Source organism: Mastigoproctus giganteus, chromosome 13 (genome assembly GCF_048544385.1).
Source record: "Mastigoproctus giganteus isolate SK-2022 chromosome 13, ASM4854438v1, whole genome shotgun sequence".
NCBI lineage: Eukaryota > Metazoa > Arthropoda > Arachnida > Uropygi > Thelyphonidae > Mastigoproctus > Mastigoproctus giganteus.
Genome location: NC_143587.1, coordinates 144445095 through 144469913, shown reverse-complemented (window position 1 = coordinate 144469913; position 24819 = coordinate 144445095). Strand labels below are relative to the sequence as shown.

The 24819-nt window shown below is 39.6% G+C and overlaps 1 protein-coding gene across 2 annotated transcripts in view; it reads right to left on the bottom strand.

Moving 5' to 3' along the window:
- The window catches only part of aux (cyclin-G-associated kinase), a 703221-nt gene that overhangs the window by 92233 nt on the left and 586169 nt on the right, over positions 1-24819 (bottom strand). For both annotated transcript variants that reach the window (XM_090387776.1, XM_090387775.1), the window contains exon 18: positions 24181-24365. In XM_090387776.1, coding sequence (XP_090243902.1) covers positions 24181-24365 — 185 coding nt within the window. The remainder of the gene's footprint in view (positions 1-24180; positions 24366-24819) is intronic.

Sequence of the window (24819 nt, the reverse complement as noted above, 5' to 3'; positions counted from 1 at the left end):
TAAAACAAATAAATAAATTATATATATATAAAAAATAAAAATAAAAAATAATTATATATGCGTATATATATAACCTAACAGAAAAAAAAAACATATATATATATAAAATATAAGAAAAAAAGTATAAAAATAGAACGCAAGTAGGGTGAGAATGCAGATTATTAATGAAGTAAATGTGTTTCTCTCCCACCCCTCCACTGCCAGCTAACATATCCTACCCCCCCGAGCAAGATGGGCAGTTTGACCATGCTACTGGAATCAAAACAACATGGCACTGCCGATCTGAACTGGGTACTCTAACCCGGTTTCGCTTTAAAACCCCATCCCCAGGCAGGGAGGGGAAGAGGCGGGTTTCTGTCTCCTCCTCTCTGTGCTTCTCCCATACTTCGCCTGGTGGGGCTCGGCCTGACCTTTTTGGGGATGCCTACTCTATCGTTCCCATCCTTCTACCTGTTTCCCCCCAGTCTTCACTCACTCACTCTCTCTCTCTCTCTCTCTCTCTCTCCCCCCTCTCACTAAACCGACTGAGTAACAATTCCCTTAACAATGCTGCCAAATTCTAATCACTGTCTAAATTCTACCACTTTCTTGTAATCCTTGGAAATTAGGTGATAGAGCCTGCAGAGTACTTAAATAATCTACTGGGAGCCTGATCTGCCTCCCCATGGCAAGGTGTGAGCAACGGTGGGTCCCAAATAGGGGCTCAACAGATAAATGGTCAGAGTAACATTAGAATAACACTACACAACAAACCATTCCCACACACTTTTTAAATCTCTGGTCACAATAGAGTTCTGTGTCACTTACAAAGAATACAACGTGGAGATGGGGGAAACGCCCGGTGCCGTCAGAAAACTAACACACTTTACACTTTACAGTTCATGAGCTCAGCAGCCGCCGACGATAGCAGTCACCCATCTCCCTTCCTGCTTCTCCCACTCCCCTCTCCTGACCTCACTCTTCCTGGCCCACGTCACCATTCGAAACTACCCATAATCCACTCTCCCCTTCTCTGTGACCTCACGTACTTACTCGAAGTTCAGCTATAGCGCATAAAAACAACTGCTTGCCAGTGCTCAATTAGTTGAAAAAGGATACGCACAGTAGCCGAAAGCTTCTATGTATGTTCTGTATTTGCTAAATTTAATATATGTCATCTCCTAAATATCTGTGCCTTGTGTCAGTTTTATGTTACTGTGTTTACTCTCTCACTTACTAATTAAGTTCTTTTCATTTGGTCGGGGCAAGCAAGAAATCACAATGCACTTTACCTCATTGCTTAAAGTATTCATCACAATAAAGTGTGAAGGTAGTCCATGGGGGATCCGGATCTTTTGATTCCCTGAGGATATTATCAAGTTGAATGTTTCAGCTTTCTGTTACCAGCAGTCTGATACCAGTAGGCCGAATTGTTCTGGGTTTATTTGCATAGTGAGTTTCCCACTGAGAATCACGCAGTAGTGGTCTAATAGGATGAGTAGGCAGGCTTTTAATTTTAGCTGAGTAGATCATCAACAACATCTTTCTTTTAATGCTAAATGCTAAGTGGAGGTTCATAAGCCTCAACATAAAGACTTTGTACTGGTGATGTTCTGTATGCACCTACAGCTATCCTAAGAGAAGAATGTTGGATGGGCGCAAGACGAGCCAAGGTGCTCTCCCTAGCTGAGTCATAAATGGGTGCTCTGTAATCTAGCCGAGACTTATGCAAATGAAGAAGAGTATAATGATGTGCACCCTAAGATGTACTGGAGATAATACGGCGTACAGGTCGACCATCACTAATCCGGCCACCGGTAATCTGGTTCCATCGGTAATTTGGACATAATTTCTGTGAACGTAATTTCAAATTTCCCGGGTCGGTGCACCGACCTGCTGCTACTGTTTTGGTGGTGTTGGTTGCAGCATCAGCTGTTGGCGCGAACTCGTAAACACTGGCAAGCCATTCCCACTTGTTTTTCTGCATTTATTATTATTATAACCTGCTCACATTTAGCTCCAGCCATGGTTCCAATGCATAAAGGAAGTGCCTCTCATGGTGTAAAGCACAAACACCGTACATTGTCCATAACAGATAAAGTTGAACTTCTGAAAAAACTCAACAGCGGTGTGTCCTGTGAGAAGTTCAACTCTGCTTAATTGTAAATTCCAGCAATTTCTCTCAGTTCCTCTTATTTTACTAATTTTCTTTTAGCCATTCCTTTTTAGATTTATTTTACAACCTTGAACAAACTTGCGGAAAAACACAACACAATACGATGGATAATACAGCGTGCTAACGTAGTTGTTTTCGCAAAATCTCTAACAATACTGACAAACGTATAGCGACATTTAAGAGTTTATTTTATCGCAATTAGTTTTATTGCAGTACTCGCCATATGTGCAATAAACCAATCACAAACGACCTTCGTATGCATGCCGTAATAGCGTCACACGTTATGTGGCTGACACGGCTTCTCAAGAAATAAAGTAACCTACAGGGCCACATATATGCGACATAAAGTCTTTTTATATATATATATATATTTTAAGCGAAAAAACGACAACATTTACATTACAATATTTATTTTTGAATCACTAATCAAATTATTTGCTAAATATTTTTTTGGCCCTGGGGAATTTTTTTTCTTAAACTGGATTGGTAGTCAGCATGCTAAAGGTGTTGGGTAAACTGTATGTACTAAAATAACCACCGGTGATCCGGCAAACTCACTAATCCGACATCCCACAGGTCTCAACGTTGCCAGATTAGTGACGGTCGACCTGTATATTCATTTTCTTTGTGCAAGTGGTTTGTAGATATTTGATGTGCTCCAGGAAGTTTAATTTCTTACAAAAAATTAGCCCTATGAGTCGAATACTGTTCACAATTGGTAGAGGATGATTGACAAAGTGCAACTCAGGTTCAGAATGAATTCTGCGCTTAGTGCAAAAATGTATGGCTGTATATCTGTGGCTTGACTGTTTGTATCGATTTTGTGCCATCCATAATTCAATGTTATTAATGGATATTTGTAGATGCCTCTCAATATAGTTTAAATTCTAGGAATGGCAGGATATGGTAAGGTCATTTGCATAAAAATAAGAGTCAACGGTGTTTGGAATGCTGTTTGTGATATTTATTCATATTGAAAACAGAGTGGCACTAAGAACAGAGCTTGTAGGACTCCTTCCTGTATGTATGTTTGAGTTGAGATAAAATCTGCCAGTACCTAAATTGGAAAGATCTGTGCTGAAGGAAGCTTTGAATAAAATATGGTAAATGGCCACTCACATGAACAGAATGGAGATGTTTAAGTATGCTGTGGCACCATGGTATCAAAGGCCTTCTCTATATCGAGGCATATCATGACGAGATTTTGATTTCTGATGAATGCATTTCTTATGTTTGATTTGGCTTTCGTCATGAGGTCTAGGGAAGAACTATTCTTCCGAAAGCCAAACTGATTATGTTTCGGGATTTAAGGTACCAGGTGAGTTGATGGTGAATCATTTTTCCAAAGTCTTACTCAGGTAGCTGATTAGAGAAATTGGTCTATAGTTGTTAGGAATCGAAAAATCTTTTCAGGATTTGGGTATGGCTATTACATAAGAATGTCGCCAGGAAGTGCGGAATATATGTATTGAGAATATCCTATTGTAAAAGTTTAGCAATGACAAGATGCATTTTTTTCTCATTTTGCTTTGTTACAATCACCATTCCACCAGTGATTGTTGTGCTGATGGTATCTGCATTGCAATATGATCGGTGACAGTGTTAACAGCAAAAGGTCTATGATGTCATCATCAAAAGAAACATGACTGGTAAATTTATCTAGTTTGTTTTGGAAAATTTCTATTTTGCTTTTGTCTCATTTGTTTGAAATGGGTGGTTTGAATACTAGAGAGGAGCAGATAGTGGTCACTGTTTAGAGGATTGTCATGTATTGCCCACTGTATAGTTGAGAAGAGGATTGGAGAGCAAATTGAGATCTATTGCAGTGGTTGACCCAGTAGGAAAATGGATGTAAGTGGGCAAGTCAGTATTCAATAGCGTCAAATTCTTTCTGTCAAGTAACATTTCAATAAGCTCAGCAAGTCCAGCTGAGACCAGAGAATTCTATAATGGACGATGTCCATTATAATCTCTTGATACACAAATAGGAGATGTTAATTGAGAAATAAGATTTTCTAGTTGCTAAATTGTACATGATTGGTTCGGCAGAAGATATATTGAGACCAGTGTCAAAGTGATACCAATTACTACATATGTGGCAATAGCTTCCATTTGTGTTTGCATTGGAATGAATCTGGGGGGACTCGTGAATCCATGAGTACAGCTACTCCTCCAAGGAGGCTGTTAGTATCACATCGATATTGTCGAAAACAGTATAATTTTTTTAAAGAAACAGATATTTTTGTTGTTAACTTTGTTTCTTGTTAAGCATATGACAGAAGGATTCTAAATGGTGAATTAGTTCATAGATATGCATCAATATCTCCAATTCCATTGTATGATTTGTTCCATTATTTTGTTTTGTAAACGGAAGATAAGACTGTCTACTTTTTGTCAGTGGCTTGTTTATATCTGTTGAGTTTTGATTTTTCTTTTCTTGAACAATTTGGGCATTCTGAATTTCTTCCATATCACCATCTGCATGTATTTCAAACAGATTTTCTGAGTCGGTGGTGTCATCTGTGTCCATACTTGATAGGTGAAATTGCTTCACCTCAACTGGATTTGATTTTTGCGAATTCTCCATTGCTTGACAATAGTGAAGTCTCTGGGATGGAACTATAAGTAATGTAGTAGTAGTAGTAACAGTAGTAGTGGCATGTGATGCAAGAAAGCAAGTGTATGAGCTTATGTAGCATCAGCCAAAAAAAATAAAAAATAAAATAAAAAAAATCACACCATTCCCTCCAAATGCCTGTCCAGTTCCTCCTTAAATTTATTCAACCTATCAACTTCCACAATGACAGATGGAAGTTGTTCCAGCAATTCACCACCCGCTGGCTAAAGGCAAATTTTTGCACATCTATTCTACATCTGTCCTTTTATGCCCCCTTAGGTTTGTAATCTGAACAAGTGGAAGGATCCCATCAGAATTCAGCGTGCTCAACCCATTCAAGGGCTTACACACCTCAATCAGATCACTGCGCAGGTGCCTAGTCTCCAGCCACTGCAATTTGCAGAACTTAAGCCTCTCTTGGTAAGAGGATCCCTTCGTTCCCCTCACCAATCTTGTTGCCCTTCTCTTACACGCTCAAGTAAATCTACATCCTTCCTAAAATGAGGCCTCCAGACCTGTACGCAGTACTGAAGGCGTGGCCTGCCCATTGCCTTATACAGAGGGACAATCACCTACTTCTCCCTGCTAGCAAAATTCCTATATATCATTGACAAAACCCCATGACCTGCCCTGGCAGCCCGTTGCATTGCTCAGAAAACTTCATATCTGACTGCACAATTACTCCCAGGTCTTTTTCATTTTCTACCACCTTAAGTGTAGTACCACACAGTTGGTACATTTCTCTGGGGTTACTTCTACCCATATGCAGTACTTTGCATTTGTCAAGGTTAAACTTCAGTTGCCACTTCTTAGCCAATCTGCCCAAATTATCTAGATCCTGTTGCATTAGCACACTGCCATTACTGTGATTAACAACCCTGCCAACCTTTGTATCATCTGCAAACTTCAACATTAAGCCTGATATACCTTCATCAATATCATTGATAAATATACAAAACAACAGTGGACCCAACACCGAACCCTGTGGGACTCCACTAATAACATTAGTCCACGAAGAGCAGCACCCATTGATTACCACCCTCTGTCTTCTCCCACTTAACCATCCTTTTATCCATTGTAGCAACTTACCCTTAATACCATTGTGCTCCAATTTGTACAATAGTCTTCCATGTGCAACAGTGTCAAAAGCTTTCCTGAAATACAAATATATGATATCAAAATTATTTTTTGCATCCAGTTCCTTTGTAACCACATCATAATATCCTATCAAATTTGTCAAAGACTTTCTTTTAACAAACCCATGCTGCGTCTGAATTATTGCTGCAGTCTTGTCTAGATGATCCTGTAATGCATCTTTAACCAGTGACTCCACTATTTTACCCAGAACAGAAGTTAAACTAACTGGTCTGTAATTGCTCGTGTCACCCTTCGATCCCCCTTTGTGAATTGGGGATACATTCGCACATCTCCAGTCCGTGGGAACCTCCCCTGAGTCCAAGGATGCTCTCATAATTATGGCTAAGGGTTTTCTTAGTTGCTTTGCCGTCTCCTTTAATATAACTGGATAGATCCCATCCACCCCAGGTGCTTTTCTTTTGTTTAACTTCAACAATTTCTCCTCCACTTTTCTCTCAGTTATTACAAAATCATTAAGTATCCTGCTACAATTTGATAACCTTCTGCCATTTTCAAACCTTAATAATTCCTCATGTGTGAATGTAGATGCAAAATGCTCATTCAGTTTGTTTGCTATCTGAGCAGGATCATCAAAAGTCGAACCATCGATGTCAAGTGGACCAATCAGATTCATCCCCTTCCTTTTAGAGTTTATATAAGTAAAGAAATCCTTGCTGTTTTCCTTAGCATCTTTTGCCAAGGATTTCTCGCAGTCTGCCTTCGCCTGCCTAACCTCTTTTGTGATCTGATTACAGACTAGCTTATATTTGCCATAGGCTTCTGAGTCGCTTGATAATTTATATGCATCCCATGCATTTTTCTTCTCTGTTACGAGTTTCATTAGATAACCATTTAGGCCTAAACCTTGAACAATATTTCTTAATAGGTATGAAACTTTTAGTAGTTTCTACAATTAATTCCTTGAATGCTTCCTACTTAGAAGTTACTGTTGGTAACATCATCAGTTGATCCCACTGTACTCACCTTTTCGGAAGCAAAAACCCCTCCTTTACCCCTGATGGTAATTAAATCTTTAAGTAATTCCCACATCAGTACACTGTGATCACTGCCACCTAGTGGTTCCTTTATCTGAAAATTCTTAATACACAAATGATCACTGCTGATAACCAGATCAAGAGTATTACTTTCTCTGGTTGCCTCTCGAACATGCTGCTGCAGATTACTGTATTGGTCTACTTTTGATGGAGATGGATGCTGGATGGATGGACACACTTCTGTTTGACATGCTACTGATGTGTGACTGTAAGTAGCAGAAGCATAAGTGCATTTTGGTATACTTAATTTTACTTGTTTTATTGCCTCTTGGTAGGAAACTATTTCCAATTTTATATTTTTGAATTTTTTTCCCAAACATCCAGAGGTCACAGTCTCTGGAGTATGCCGGACGGTTGTCCTTGCAATGGGGACATTGTGGAGTTGGTGCCTTACATTCTGTTTGGGTATGAATTTTACACCCAAAGTTTGCACATGTTGCATCTCCATGGCATGCTGTCTGGGAATGGCCTAATTTCTTGCATTAAAAACATCTTAGGGGGTTTGGGATATATGGCCGAACGTGAAAGTTTAAATATTCTGCCTTGACTGAAGCTGGTTGTTGTTGTTATTGTTATTTTTGGCGCAAGGGCTGCTTAGACCATATTGCGCCTATCAGTGATATGAAAGTTATCAATGGTGACTGTTATGGAAACAGTCAGAGACGATCATATAGTTTTGTTTTATTTTACTTTATTTTTATTTATTTCTTTTTTGCTAAATTTGCCATACTATCAATTTTTATTTTATTTTATTTTATTTATTTATTTTATTTTATTATTTTTTTTATTATAATTTTTTTTTTTTTTTATTTATTTCTTTTTTGCTAAATTTGCCATACTATCAATTCTTATTTTATTTTATTTATTTATTTATTTTTTCTCATACATAAATATATTACTGTATTATTATAATATATTACAATGGATTACTTTTATTATTATTATTTTTTTTTTTTTTTTTACAACTTGCACCACGGGTAGTTTTTTTTTTTTTTTTTTTTTATCTCCTCTCTTCCCTCTGGAATGGGCCCCCAGAGGTTCCTGGCCCACCTGCTGACAACAGCAGGTGGGTCAGAGTCTCTTTCGAGATGGTACGTGTTTTACTGGGACTGGCCCACCTTCCCGTGGTGTGGACGAGTACCCAGAATCATCTGTCCAGGTGACTGATGCTTCTGGGTAGCCAAGCGGCCAGAACAGAACAACAGAACACACACATAATACACACAAACCGACGTCACACACATCTGGCCCATCTGTAGTGATACTGTTCTTCACAGAGATATGAGGCGGAGTTGAACAAACGTTCTAGGTGCCGCCCTTACATATACACATGTCCACACATGTCCATATAGTTTTATTCGTTTAAGAAAACAGAATAACTCCAAGGGATTAGCATCGTTGCCTATGATATGAGAGAGTTTTAGAGGTTCTTTTAGATTTGGAAGGAAGCTGAATGAACATTGCCGAGCATGTTTGTACAGAGTGCATTCAACAAGAATGTGCTTCATTGTTAGCTGACAGTTGCATTGAAAACACTGTGGAGGATCATTTCCTGTGAGGAGAAATAGGTGAGTAAACTGGCTGTGGCCGATTCGTGCTCTGGTTAAGATGACTTCTTCCTTTCTGTTAGTACGAAAACTAGAGGTCCATAACTGTGGTTCTGATTTTATTTCCAATAGCTTATTACCCGTTTGAGCTTGCCATAGAAGTGTCCATTGTTCCTTACATGTCCTTCGTATCATAGGTTTGTAATCAACATATGGAACACAAAAGCCTGAAGATAATGGGTTAGATGGATGTTTTGCAGCATGGTCTGCGCATTCGTTTCCTGGGATCCCAGTGTAACCTGGGATCCAGCAGAAGATGACTACTTGCTGGCGTTCCTGAATAAGAATCATCTTACTTCTTATGGTTTTTATTAAAGGATTGGTTGGTGAGGAGATGTTTTGTAGGGCTACTAGTGTACTCTGCGAGTCGGTATATATTATACTTTTTTTAATGGATCAATGAATAATATTTTCTAGATCAAGTTTAATGGCGAATAACTCAGCTGTATAACTGCTGCATTCAGTAGGCAGAGATACAGAGATGGTGTTAAAAGGGAAAACTGCTGCAGCACCTACTCCACTATCAGACTTTGACCCATCTGTGTATATTTTCATGAAATGCGGATAATTTTGTGTGTGAGAAGTATGAAGTTGTCGCATGTTAATATTTGCAAGGGAATCTTTTCCCCAGTTCAGGAAGTAATTGTCACAGGATGGATTAACCCAGGACCATGGGGGAACTGAAGTGTTTGGATCTTGGAGGACTTTTTCCAAGGTGCACATTCCAGCTTTCAGATAGAGCCTGCAATCTGATGCCAGTAGGTTGGACTGATCTGGGTTTATTTCTGTAGAACATTTTAAACTGTGGATCACTAAGTATAGGCCAAATTGGATGGGTAGGCATGCTTTGAATTTTAGCGGCATAATTCAAAAGTAACACCTTTCTTCTGAGGCAGAGTGGAACTTCATAGGCTTCGGCATAGAGACTTTGTACTGGCGATGTTCTATAAGCACCTGTAGCAATCCTGAGGGCAGAATGGGTACCTCCCCTGAGAGCTTCCTTGGACTCAGGGGAGGTACCCATTGACTGGAGATGTGCAAATGTGACCCCAATTCACAAAGGGGGATCAAAGGCTGACACAAGTAATTATAGACCTGTGAGTTTAACTTCTGTTCCCGGAAAATTAATGGAGGCACTGGTGAAAGAAGCACTGCAGGATCATCTAGACAAGACTTCAGTTATAGCTAGGACACAGCATGGTTTTGTTAAGGGGAAGTCTTGCCTGACCAATTTGATTGGATACTATGATGCAGTCACAAAAGAACTGGATGCAGGGAATAACTTTGATATTATATACTTGGATCTTAGAAAGGCTTTTGATACTGTTGCACATGGAAGACTGCTGCACAAATTGGAGCAGTGTGGCATTGGAGGCAAGTTGCTGCTATGGATAAAGGGGTGGTTGAGGGGGAGAAGACAGAGAGTGGTAATCAATGGACACTGCTCATCGTGGACTAATGTTATTAGTGGAGTCCCTCAGGGTTCAGTATTGGGGCCTTTATTGTTTTCTGTATTTATAAATGATATTGATGATGGTATATCAGGCTTAATGTCCAAGTTTGCAGACGATACAAAGGTTGGCAGGGTTGTCAAGGACACTACTGACACTATGCTGCTGCAACAGGATTTGGAAAGGTTGAGCAGATGGGCTTCGAGGTGGCAAATGAAGTTTAACATTGACAAATGTAAAGTACTACATATGGGAAACAGCAACCCCAGAGCAACGTATCAACTCTGTGGTACTACACTGACAGTGGTAGAGAATGAAAGGGACCTGGGGGTGGTGGTGCAGGCAGATATGAAGTTCTCTGAGCAGTGCAGACGAGCTGCAAGAGTAGCTCATGGTGTATTGTCAATGATATATAGAAATTTTTCTAGCAGGGATAAGGAGGTGATTATTCCCTTGTATAAGGCAATGGTCAGGCCACACCTAGAGTACTGTATACAGGCCTGGAGGCCTCATTTCAGGAAGGATGTAGAGCTGCTGGAACGAGTACAGAGAAGGGCAACTAGATTGGTGAATGGGACAAAGGGGTTCTCTTACGAAGAAAGGCTTAAGTTTTGCAAATTACAGTGTCTGGAAACTAGGCACCAGCGGGGTGATCTGATAGAGGTGTACAAAGCCTTGAATGGTTTGAGCATGCTCAATGCTGATGGGATTCTTCCTGTAGCTCAGAAAAATCACCTGAGAGGGCATAAATTCAAATTGAGGAAAGACAGATGTAGGATAGATGTGCGGAAATTTGCCTTTAGCCAGCGGGTGGTTGGTGGGTGGAACAGACTTCCATCCCTTGTCGTGGAAGTTGATAGCCTAAATAAGTTTAAGGCTCAGCTGGACAGGTATTTCGAACGAACAGAGGGGTGAAGTGGAAGTGGTTATTTTTATTTATTTATGTTACTTTTTTTTTTTTTTTTTTTGGCTGATGCTGCATAAGCTTGCTTTCTTGCATCAAATGCCTCTACTAATGCTAATGCTAATGTTGTACAGGAGCAAGCCGTACTAGCACACTCTCCCTAGCAGTCATACACCGGGGCTCCATAATCAAGACGAGATCTAATTAGAGTTCTATACAGGTGAAGTAAGGTGTAACGGTCAGCACCCCATGTTGTAGAAGAAAGAACTCTGAGAATGTTCATTTTTTTCTGGCAGGTTGTCCGGAGATATTTGATATGTTCTAAAAAATTAAGATTCCTATCAAAAATTAGACCGAGGAGGCGAATGCTACTCATAACTGGGATAGGATGATTTGTTAGGTGTAGCTCTGGGTCAGGATGCATCCCTCGTTTGTTACAAAAGTGAATGGCACTAGATTTTTGATGAGATAGTCTGTAACCATTCTGTGTCATCCATAGTTCAATATTGTTTAGTGAGATTTGTAGTTGCCTTTCAATGAAGTTCATATTCGGCGAACTGCAGGAAACAGTCAGATCATCAGCATAGAGATATGAATTCACAGTGTTGGGAATACATTTGGTAATATGATTTATTCTCAATGCAAATAAAGTAGCACTGAGAACTGAGCCCTGTGGTACTCCTTGCTCTTGTATATAGATTTGTGAGAAGACTTCTCTATAGCGAACTTGAAAAGATCTATACTGAAGGAAGTTTTGTATGTAGCATGGTAAGTGACCTCTCAGGTCAAAGGAATGAAGATCTTTTAAGATACCAAAATGCCAGGTGGTGTCAAAGGCCTTCTCTATGTCAAGGCAGACCATGACAAGATGTTCATTTCGAATGAATGCATTCCTGATATTTGTTTCAGCTTTAACCATAAGATCTAGGGATGAGCGATTTTTTCTGAAGCCAAACTGGTTATCAGAGATTAGATGTTTTGAATCCAGATACCATGTTAATCGGTGGTGTATAATTTTTTCTAATGTTTTACTCAAGCAACTGGTAAGAGAGATGGGTCTATAATTGTGAGGGATAGAATGATCTTTCCCTGGTTTGGGAATTGCCAGTACATAGGAGTGATGCCAGCGAGTGGGGTATGAATGTTCAATGAATATACGGTTGTAAAAGGTCAGCAGCAAGGATAGTGATTTATTGTCTAAGTGTTGAAGCATTATGTAATATACTCCGTCTGGACCAGCAGCACTGTTCTTTGAGGAATATATAGCTTTTTGAAGTTCAGTCATAGTAAGTGTCTGATTGTATGGTAGAGAAGCAGCAGTTTTGAAGTTAAGTTTTGATTTTTCGGCTGAGGCTTTGATCTTCTGAAATGACGGATCATACGAGTTCGAGGCAGACAACTGGGAGAATACTGTCCCTAGAGTATTCGCAATTTCTGCAGGAGTAGAGAGCTCCTGTCCATTCCAGTTGAATATTGGCGAGGATAATGGAGGAAATTTGCCATTTAGCTGTCTTATTTTTTTCCATATTATTCTTACATCAGTATTTTTATTTACTAAAGTCGCAAATCGGATCCAAGAGTTTTTTTTAGCTTCCTTTCTGATGTGTCGGGCTTTGGCTCTTAGTTTCTTATAATTTATAAGGTTGTTGGTAGTAGGGTATTTGCAAAATATATTCCACGCTCGGTTTTTTTCTTTTTTGGCATTCTTACATTCATCGTTCCACCAATAATTTATGGGTCTGTAGGTGTCTGATTGTGATTGTGGGATGGCAATAGATGCAGCTGCTAGAATTTCTTTGGTGATATGATCAGTGGCTGTGTCAATTGGGAAGGATTCAATGATCTGTTTATCAAATGAAACATGAGAGGTATACTTGGCCCAATCTGCCTTGGTAAATTTCCATTTTATTTGGTTTTTTGCAGTTGAAGAGTGTGATGTTTGGATCTTACAGATTAATGGGTAGTGGTCACTGTTTAGTGGATCATCTAGAGCTGTCCACTCAATATTAGGAAAGAGGATCGGAGAGCATATTGATAGATCTATTGCAGACACTGTTCCTGTTGGGAGATGGATGTAAGTGGGTGAACCAGTATTTAGGATGGTTAAGTTTTGTCTGTCAATGAGCATTTCAATGAGTTGCCCTCGTCCATCTGCATTGGGAGAACCCCACAATGGATGGTGTCCATTGAAGTCGCCCAATAAACAGAAAGGGGTTGGCAACTGCATTATAAGATTTTCAAGTTCGTGAATAGTACACGGATGATTGGGTGGTAGATAGATCGAAACAAGAGTCAGAGTGATGCCAATTGCTATTCGGGTAGCAACGGCTTCTATAGAGGTTTGTAAAGAAATACGTCTGCATGGGACTCGCGAATCTATGAGTATGGCTACTCCACCACGAGCATTATTTGCAATAGGTCTATCTTGTCTGAAAAGAGTATAGTTTTTTATCAAAGGAGATACCTGAGGAGTCAGATATGTCTCCTGTAGGCAGATGCCCACTGGTTTATGCTGCTTAATTATGTCGTATATGTCATCAATGTTGCTCCTTAAGCCTCTACAATTCCATTGGATAACGTTGTTCATTGTTTCAATTTAGATGAAGGAACTGAATCTGACTGCTTTTTGGAAGTCTGTTTGGCACGGTCAATTTTAATCCTATCTCTTTTTGAGAAAACTGGTCTTTGGTCTATTTCATCCTCTGGATGGATCTCCAGAATGGTTTCGGTATCATCTTGATTGGAAATTTCATTAGTATCCATAAGGGAGGAGTCAAATGTCTGTTTTCGATTAGAATCTGCGTTATCTGCTTGGACGGATCTTACGGGATCTGCATCGGCAGAAGGTGGTATCGTGACTGGTGTATTGTTAGCTCTAGTAGAAATCTGTTGCTTTGAAGGTTGAGGTACAGAACTGAGCAGGGAACGAGCCCATTCTGAAATAGAGGTATTTGGAGGTATTGATGTATCAGTCTGCACTGATACTGAATGAAACTTTTTAGCGGCTTCAGCATACGTGCGTCTAGGTGTGATTAGTTGTATTTGCTTTCTTGCTTCTGGGAATGAAACTTTCTTTTCTATTTTATATTTCTGGATTTTTTTCTCATATTTCCATTGTTCACAATTTTTAGAAAAGGCTGGATGGTTACCTTTACAATTGGGGCAGAGTGGAGCCTGGGCTTTACAGTCAGCCTGGGAATGATCTTTTGAACCACAGTTAGGACATACGGGGTCGCCTCGACAGACTGTTTGTGAGTGTCCGAATTTCTGACACTTGTAACATCTTATTGGGTTCGGGATATATGGGCGAATGCGACAATGCAAATACCCTGCTTTTACGGATGAAGGTATATTAGGTGAGCTGAATGTCAAAATTATGCTGCGAGTTGGAAGGAGTTCGCCATCTTTTTTCATCATAATTCGTTTTGCCTGTGTGACTTTCTGATCCTGCAGTTCCTGAACAATTTCTTATTCTGATACATTCATTAGGTCCCATTCAGAAATAACACCTTTGGATGAATTAAGTGTGGCATGTGGGGGACACCTTAACTGGGACTCCACCAAATGAGGTGAGTCTGAGTAGAGACTCAGAGTGTTTTGAGTTGGTGGTCTCAACAAGCAGGTCGCCAGATTTCAGTCGTCGTACCATTTTAGGGGAGCCAGCTACGCTCTCAAGACATTTTTGAATGAGGAATGGTGATAAACTACCCAAGGATTGGTTAGTTAGCGAATGCAGAATCAGAAAACTTGGGTTTTCCATTCGGGGAGCATCCGTCCTCAGTCTCTTTGGATTGGATAAGTCATTATCGGGTATGTTCAAATCCAATGTATTTGGATTTGCAGTCCTAATCGGTGGAAAATTGTCACAGTCCATGTTTTGCTCCTTTTGGCCCTGGGGGTTGGTTTTACCACCCAGATTTCCGGCTCCGCCACGGGGAGGCAGGAGCAGTGCCACAAGGTGACCAAGCGGCTAAGTTAGTTAGTTAGTACTATTAGAAATAAAAAACAGAAAGGTAACTTTCCTTTCTGGGCCTTTGCCTACTTCTTCTAGTGCAAAAGAGCTACACTAATTAATAAATAAAGAAAACGGTTGTTGAAACAAAATATAATCTCTCACTTGAAGGCTCTTTAGAGATAACGCTTTGAGATACGCAAAGAAATCGCTTGGTCACGGAACACTTGGTACCCGGGGCCCTGAAGCTGGTAGGTTTGGAGAACTGAAAGTTATTAAAATTATACTCCAGGTAGGCACTAAACTGCATCTTTTCGGATCATGATCCTTTTTGCCCGAGTGCCTTTTTGATTTTTAAGTTCCTGGACTATTTCATCTTCAGCCCTTGAACTTTCCCTTTGAAGAATTGAGAGTGGTATGTGGTGTGATTTGAACTGGGATTCCACTCAAGGTTGTCAGAAGTAATAATAGTTCAGTGTCGAAGATTGGTGGTCTCTATTAATAAATCTCCCGATTAGGGGAGTTTCACCATTTTTGGTGAATCTGCAGCATGTTCGAGTCATCTCTGAACAATGAAGGGGGGGGGGGGGAACTTGCCCACATGTTGTGTTGACAGATAATGTATTATCAGGAATGCTGGTAATTCCTCTCTGCCAGTGTCTTTTTTCATTTCATTTGAGAGACAGAAGTCATGGTCAGTGTCGTGATTTCATTGAGAGCTCTTTGGCTCTAAACGTGGAAATTGATTTGTTTCCATCTCAGCTCCTTTTAGCCCCAAGGGTTGGTTTATTCCCCAGGTTACAGGCCCCACCACGTGGGGGCAGGAGCGGTGCCACCAGTGACCAAGCAGTTGTTTAAATTGTAGAGTTGGTTAGCAATAAATATAAAGACTAAGAAAAAGGTGCATTTTCTTTCTTGGTTCTTACTTTTGACCTCTAAGTGCAGAAGCACTTTAAGTAAACAAAACAATAAGCACACTATAAAAGAAACAAAACAATATCACTTTGGAGAGCATTCTATAATCACAGTAAGAAAATCGCTTATTACTATCGCTTGGCACTTATTGCTTGGAAGCGACTGATAACTACAATCAAGATGACGACTGGACTGATATCATCACCATGTTTCTGGCAGCTTTATCAGTGACACATCCTGCCATCTGGCTTCAGAGGCATCAAATCCCTGAAAATGAAAGCTAACAGGCTGAAAATGGCCAATAGGTTCATACAAGCCAAGGCATTGGAATCAATCGACAGCTAGTCTCAAATTGGAATTGACCTTGAAAGGCCAATAGAAGATCCGAAGTACAGGAAACAAACTGCGATGTGGTTCGCCCAGGTTCACTCAATGCTTGTCTATAGTGTATGCAGTGGTGGTGTTGTTATATTGGCATTAGTTCAGGCATACAATGCAAGAAAGCAAGCCCATGCAGTATCAGTCAAAAAAAAAACTCCCATTTCACACATCCATTCACTCCAAACATCTGTCTAGCTCAGCCTTAAAAATCAGTTAAGCTATCAACTTCCACAACAAGAGATGGAAGTCTGTTCCAGCAAGAGGAAGAATCTCATCAGCATTGAGCTTGCTCAACCCATTCAAGGCCTTATAAATCAGATGACTGCACAGGTGCCTAGTCTCCAGTTGCTGCAATTGCAGAACATAAGCCTTTCTTGTCAAGAGCACCCCTATGTTCCCCTCACCAATCTTGTTTCCCTTCTTCGTAGTTGTACTAGCAACTCTACAAACTTCCTAGAATGAGGCCTCCAGACCTGTATACAGTACTCAAGGTGTAGCCTGACCATTGCCTTGTACAATGATATAATCACCTCCTTATACCTGCTAACTAAATTCCTATATATCACTGACAAGACTCCATGAGCTGCTCTGGCAGCCAATCTGCACTGCTCAGCGTACTTCATATCTGACTGCACAATTACCCCCAGGTCTTTTTCATTCTCCACTTCCCTTAGTGTAGTACCACACAGTTGGTACGTTTCTCTTGGGTTACTGCTACCCATTTGCAGTAATTTGCATTTGTCAATTTTAAACTTCAGTTGTCACTTCTCAGCCCATTTGCCCAAATTATCTGGATCTTGTCGCAATAGCATACTGTCTTTACTGTCATTAACAATCCTGCCAACCTTCGTACCAACTGCAAACTTGGACTTCAAGATTGATGTACCTTCATCAATATCACTGACGAATACACAAAACAATAATGCACCGAAACCTATGGGAATTCCACTAATAACGTTAGTCCATGAAGAGCATGTATCCACTGATTATCACTCTCTGTCATCTCACACTCAACCATCCCTTCCCTTTTCCATTGTAGTAATTTGCCCTTAGTGCATTACTGATTTAATTTGTACAGCATCCTTCCATGTGCAACAATATCAAAAGCTTTCCTGAAATCCAAGTACAGTCAGTCCTCGTATAACACGTGTTTACACAACACAAATTCGATCATACACGATTTATAAATAGGGGAACGATATCTTATATAACACGAACCGAATTCGCTTATGCACGATTCGCCTTTGTGTTTACAAGAAATGGCAGTCGAACGCGGAATCACCCAACTGAACGCAACACGATAGGAATGAAGAGGAGATTCTGAAAATGTATTTGTTTTTTTATATCAGTGAAGGGGAAACACATTTCACCATAATAACGGAAAAACCAACAATTCCAGCTATCGGTATAATCGCAAATGCAATTAGATCGAGTTTACTACCAGTTTATAACGGATTCCACTAGCAGAAATGCAACTGGAAATTGTTTTTATTGTTTTATGGTAGTAACCCCTGGAAATGTGCTTTAGTAAAATGTGAAGTGTTAATCTCTGCCTTTACGGTGTTGTTTATTCAGTTGCTACACGCGCGCAGCTTTGTTTATGTGTATCAAGCGGGCCTCCTCCTTTTGTAATTGTGCTTTATTCTCTAAAAATGAGTAAAATACTTAAAAGGTGTGAAAAGGAAGCGTCCTGGTGAAGACACTGCAGATTCAGAGAGAAAAAGAAAAGCAATATCGATAAACAGAGGCGGACTGGGTCAAAAATTCTTACCCGGGAAAATTTATAGTGGCCTAATACTACGGTTTATGGCCAAAATCACACCGGCCTCCGGCCCACGGGAGTTTCCCTGGTAAGGCTTATGGCCAGTCCACCTCTGTCGATAGAGAAAAAATATGAAATTGTGAAACGCTTTGAGCGAAATGAAAGACCATGTGATATTGCACGTGCTACAGACCTAAATGAGGCAACACCGAGAATTACAAAGAATGCAGAGAAAATAAAAACAACTTTCACGGCAGGAACAACTCAAAGTGTAATTAAAATCCATTAGATTAAGACAAAGAATTGGAAGAGATGGAACGGCTGTCATCTGTTTGGATAGAAAAATCAAACAAAAAACAAGTTTGCTTACGATAGAAGCAAAAGCATTATTTTATTACGTAATAGTCGTAATAAAATACTTACGCATTTTATTACGATTATTTATTGTGTTTGGTAATGTTTTGGTTACAAATGTGTGTTCAATCTTGCGTGGCTGGCACTTAACCCTGTTTTTCCCATAGGGCCTGTTGTTTATATTGCACGATTTTGCATTGCACGAGAGTTTCTAGGAACACAACTATCGTGCTATACAAAGGGTACTAGGAAAGTTTTGCAATACAGCTTAGTTTATTTAATTTTTTCAAAGTAATTTCCTCTACATTCAATACACCTCTCCATCCTCCGAAACCAATCTTTAAACCGGTTCTGCCAAGTTTCACTAGGGAGTAAAGCACACTCGTTGTCCCAAGCCCGTAGAAGGTCCTCATCACTGGAAAACCGCCTCCCTTTTAGCTTCATTTTCACATGCGGGAACAGTGCAAAGTCGCAGGGAGCAAGGTCTGGACTGTAGGGAGGGTGCTCGAGAAGTTTCAGTCCTGTCGTGGTCAAATATTCGGTGCAGGCTTTGGCGCGGTGAGCTGCAGCATTTTCGTGATGGAGGTACCAGGTGTCCATTCTTGACTTTCGCCGCAGGTTCTTCATAGATCCAATGACTTTAGGCAGGCATTGTTCAGTATACCACTTAGCTGTGACTGTCTTCTGCGTGTCCAAAACGACACATTCCACAATTCCACTCGATTTGAAAAATACAGCTATCATTTTCTTCTTTACAGATCGGGATTTTCTGACAATTACGGGGGGTGTCGTCATCATCAAAGACCCAAACTTTGTTTTGAGCCTTGGTCGGCAGATCGTAATAGTACAGCCAAGTCTCGTCACCTGTCACGATGTTGTTCACATACCGAGATTGTCCCTTATCAAACTTTTTTAACATCTCCCGGCACCAAGTCACACGTCGTGTCATCTGCTGTTCAGTCAGTTGATGCGGCACCCAGAGAGAACAAAGTTTCTTCACGTGCAAATGATCTTGCAGAATCGAACGAATTGCTGGTGCATTTAGGCCCAAAGTATCCTCTATCTGTTGGTAGGTCACTCGCCTGTTTTCGTCAAGAATTTTCCTCACAGCAGTAACGTTTTCCTCCGTAACTGACGTTCGTGGCCTTCCCGGCCTCTCAGAATCCCCCAGAGTGAAATTTCCCCTTTGGAATTCTCTATACCACCTGAATATCGTTGTACGATGTGGACAATCATCATCTAGTGCAAGAGTCATTTCTTCTAAGCACTGGTCTATGGTTAAACCACGCACGAAATTATACCGCAAAACTGTCCTTATCTCATTTCGTGACCACGATGCCATCGCAAGCACTTTACACTCTCACTACTAATGAATAACTGAGCCCATCGACTTGGCGCGGTGGCTACTATGCACGTATGAACATGTCTCAACATGCAGCAACAAGCAGCTTCCTGTGATTCATTGTTGCGTCATATTGCAAAACTTTCCTAGTACCCTTTGTACGAGGACTGACTGTATATGATATCAAAATTATTTTTGCAGCGAGTTCCTCTGTGACCAACATAATAGCATACAATCACATTGGTCAGACAAGACCTCCCTTTAACAAACCCATGTTTTGTGTTAACTATTACTGTACTCTTCTCTAGATGATACTGCAATGCTTCTTAAACCAGTGACTCCATTATTTTTCCCTTAACAGAAGTTAAACTGACAGGTCTACAGTTACTTGAGTCACTTTGTGAATTGGGGATACATTTACACACCTCCAGTCCATGGGGATGTCCTGAGTCCAAGGAAGCTCCCATAATCATGGCTAAGGGTTCGCTTACTTCCTCTGCTGCCTCCTTTAATATAACTGGATAGATCCCATCCACTCGAGGTGTCTTATTTACATGTAACCTTAATAATTTCCAGTCCACTTTGCTTTCGGTTATTACAAAATCACTTAGTTTCCTGTTAGAGTTTGATAAACTTCGGTCATTCCCCTCCTTGAATAACTCCCCATGTTGAATATAAATGCCAAATACTCGTTTAGTTTGTATGGCTATTGATGATCCTGAGCAGGATCATCAATAGCCGAACAATCTATGTTAATTGGCCTAATCTGATTCATCCTTTTCCTTCTAGAGTTTACATAAATATAGAACTTTTTGCTGTTTTTCTTTGGATCCTTTGCCAAAATTTTCTCGTAATGTACCTTTCCTGCCTAACCTTCTTTGTGACTTGATTACAGACCAGCTTATATCTGCCATAGGCTTCTGTGATGCCTGATAATATATACATCCCATGCATTTTTATTCTCTGCTACAAGTCTCATTAATTCATTTGACATCCATTCAAGTCTAAACCTTGAACAGTATTTCTTAGTTGATATAAAAAGCCTAATAGCCTCCAAGATTAAATCTCTGAAGGCCTCTCATTTAGAATTCACAGTTGGTAACATCATCAGTTGATCCCACTGTATAGAATTTAAAAACTGTCTGAGACCACTGTAGTCACCTTTACGCAAGCAAAAACCCTTCCCTTTACCCACGATGGTAGTTACAACTTTAAGTAAATCCCACATCAGGACACTGTGATCACTGTCACCTAGTGGTTCCTTTATCTTCAAATTCTTAATGCATGAATAATCACTGCTGATAATCAGATCAAGGATATTAGTTCCTCTCGTTACGCCTTTGCCACAAGTTTCAGTCAATATCTGGAAAGTTAAAATCCATGATTTTAAGACATTCTGGTTTAGTGGCCCACTCTTATTTCTCTGCACAATAGTTCATTATACTTGTCAGAGCCATTAGGCCTATAGCACACAGCTACTGTTAGTTTCACATTCCCAGTGCTTAGGTAACACCACACTGACTCAACGTTACATTGTCCACCACTGTCAATCAGATGCACTTCATTTGTTAGTTTTTGTGTGTTTCTTAACTAACAGCATAACTCCTCCCCCTTCCTGTTCTATCTATCCTTTCTGTACACATGGTACTCCCCAAATTCCAATTCTGCACTGCTTATATCTGTGTGACACCACATCTCTGATATCCCAACAATGTCTTGATTTCTTGACCAGCACTTCAAATCATCCAATTTATTAACTATACTTCTAGCATTGGTGTTCATGCAAGTATACATGCACCTGTTCCTACTCATAGTTAGCCCACGCATTTACTTGTTCCACGATGACTCCCAGCAGTCCTGGAAACCTCCAGCACCTTGCTTTCCAGATTGCTCCTCATTTTAGTAGAAGCAGTGCAAGAATTACTTTTGCCTCTGCCTGAGGCCACTGGTAATCTTTTAGTCTGTGAATCTCCCCAAGCTAGCAGTTTTCCGACCCACCAAACACTGCCTCGATAGCATCATCAAATATTCATGCACCTTTCTATTTATTGTACCCCATCCCTGTAGAAGCAGTCTTTCCTGTTAACAAGCATAGACCACATTGAAAAAAATTTTACCCGATGAGCCTTGCACAATCTCTCCAGGGCTGAATCAACTGAAAAGGTTCTTATCATATACTAACTCCTATGATATCTGGGCAGGATTGTAGACACTTTCAAATTTAATCCTAACTAACCACTTTTTTTCAACATTGACCTGCACTTGTTAAGTAAATTTGCAGATCTCTTGTTGTTGTTATTTGGTTTTTAGGAGCACTGGCAACTAAGGCCATATTGCTCCAGGGGTATGTGGTGGTCATTTCCTGACCTTTCCGCATCCTCCGTATTTGGTGGTCATGGGCTCAAACCCCAGTCTAATCAAGAAGTGTGTGCTACGCACTGCTGCTCCTGCCCACCTGGCTATGGAGGTGCCTTCAGGTCTCTTACTCTTAATGTCATTAGTGCCAACATGTACAACAATAGCACCATTTGTGCCCTTAAAAGATATCAGCTCTACAATGTCATCAACATTTGCCCCTAGAAGACATACCCTGGTCCTTTTCCATCTATACTTTTGCATAATATATTCCCTGTCTCCCTGACAATAGAGCCACAAAAATTAACTAGTTTCTGTTGGACCAGCACATTCTGCCTCGGAGATTGCCGCTGTGTTGCCTGATGCACAGTAGTGAGCTCTGGCATTGGGTCGGGCAAATGAGAGCTTGATTGCACCCCCATATTAATTTCTTCAAGGGAATCATCTACACTACACCTCAAACTCTCATAGATGCCCATCAGAATGCTGAGTTGGCACTTAATTTCTTGGCACTCTAGGCACCTAGCACACACAAAGACATCCTCCTCCTAGGCTAGATCATGTCCTGTTCCAGAAAGGTCTACAAACATTTTGCACATTTTTTGAGACTGTGATGCATTGGTGAATGGCCCCCTTCATTTCTCCTCCGAACCACAGCATCCCCCATTAATCTGTGCTTGTTGTTTCGCAGCTCTAGTCTTGGTCATGATTTCTGTTTAAATACAATTTAATTAACAATGAAATTTAATAAGATTAATAAATTTTATTGATTAATTGATAATACTGCCAACCGGACTAGCCAGGTGGGTAAAGTGCCTACCTGGCAACCCAAAGGTCGCGGGTTTGAATCCCGCCTCGGGCTTGGATCAGAGTAAAATGCAAAAACTTTGGAAGGTGCATTATGGCCACAGAAGCCGATGTGCAAACAACTAACAAAAAAAAAAAAAAAAAAAATTGATAATACTAAACTAAGCTAACAGATTCCTAATACAGTGCTATGTATTACGCTATCTAGTTTTCTGTTATACCTTACGCTATCAGTTAGCGATATATGTTACACTATTTCGTATCAATCTAGTATACTACAACAATGGTGGCTAGTTCAACAATATTGGCGTCAACATCAGTATGAGCAGTGAGTCGTAACTTACAAAAAATCACTAGTTAAATTTAAAAAATAAGTTAATGAATGCTACTAAGCCCATTTAATATCTTTATAGAATGCAATGTAGATTGTGTAGAACATAACTAACGAAGAATACGGTAAAAAATATCAAAACTACTTATATTCCTTTATATTGTATTATATGTAAATCCCACAGCATATATTGCCATGAAGGGAATATGTCTAATACCAAAGTAATGCTTATTTATGTTGGCATAGGACAAATAAAAATTTATTTATTTATGGGACATGTATCTGCAGAGAGAGAGAGAGAGAGAGAGAGAGAGAGAGAGAGAGAGATTTCACACATCAGGATCTTCATAAATATACTGCTGTTGACCCACACTTTATTTCCATCACCAGAGAAAGAAAGAAAGAAAGAAAGAAAGGGAAAAAAAAAAGTCCTTTAAAAGGGAAAATAACTTCTGCAGGGTTCAAAAAACTATGACAATCTTAATGAAATTAAAGATGTTTATTATATTTTCCACTCACAGGACACTGTTCATTACAAATTTGTTATACACAGTTAAACAGTGAGCCAGAAATACTAATAAATAGTTCTAAAGCAACTGTGCAATGCAGTTCAAAGAAAATTGGCAGGAAAACTGGGCTTCAGAGAATTAGTGTTTATGTCAATTCATGACTAAGGCCCTGCACACTTGTTGCAATGACTTTCCATGCAAGAAATTCTTATGAATTATTTCATTATTGTAGACCCCCCCCATCTGCCATATCACTGGATCAAATCCCCCTGTAATTTTTTTTTTGTTTCCTCAAGCTTTATGCTCCCTTGAATGATCCCATATTTTCAGTGACTGAGGAAATCATTCAAAACACGACTATTGGGAACTCCAAAAGACCTGTTGGAACATCTCCAGAAGTTCAGAAGTGTTCGAATCACTGTATAGTGTCATGTAAACTACTTCAAGAGATCCATCCACCCGAACAGACAGGTCAGCCTCATCATTTTACAAACATTAATTCATCCCCAAACTTTTTACAATTTCAATCATGACTAAATCACTTACTTGTACACTGTTCTAATTCCTCATCAGTGTTGAAAAGTAACCGTGGATTTGGATTCAACTGAGGAAGACCTTCCCAAGGTGGACTTTTATCTGGTGCCTTTTCTTTGTCTGTGAAAGTGAGCTGAAGTGAAACAAAGAACCCTTCTGGATACCTATCAAGTTCTTCAATGCCATCTAAATCATTCCTGGAAAAAATAAAAAAATAAATAACAAAAAACCTAAGTAAAATCTTGTGGTCCTTAAAATAATATTTAATGGAATTTACATTCTAATATTACTATTGCTTCAATTACTTTATTTATTATTATTTTTTTTTTTAACTTATCTTTAACCACTAGAGCAGTGGTTTTCAACCTTTTTTTAATAACGGCACCCCTAAGTAATTTATTTTATTTTGCGGCACCCCTACTCAATTTTCTGCCTGTTAAATCCGATTCTCTCTCTGTATGTATGTATGTATGTATGTATGTGTGAATATATATATATATACATATATAAAATATTAAAAAATATATATGTTATATGATATTTATTATAATAATATAATTAAAAAGTACATTTCATAATACAAATTATATATATACAGTATATAATTTTATTCTTTATATAGAGGTACTAAGTAAACATCAATTATAGATC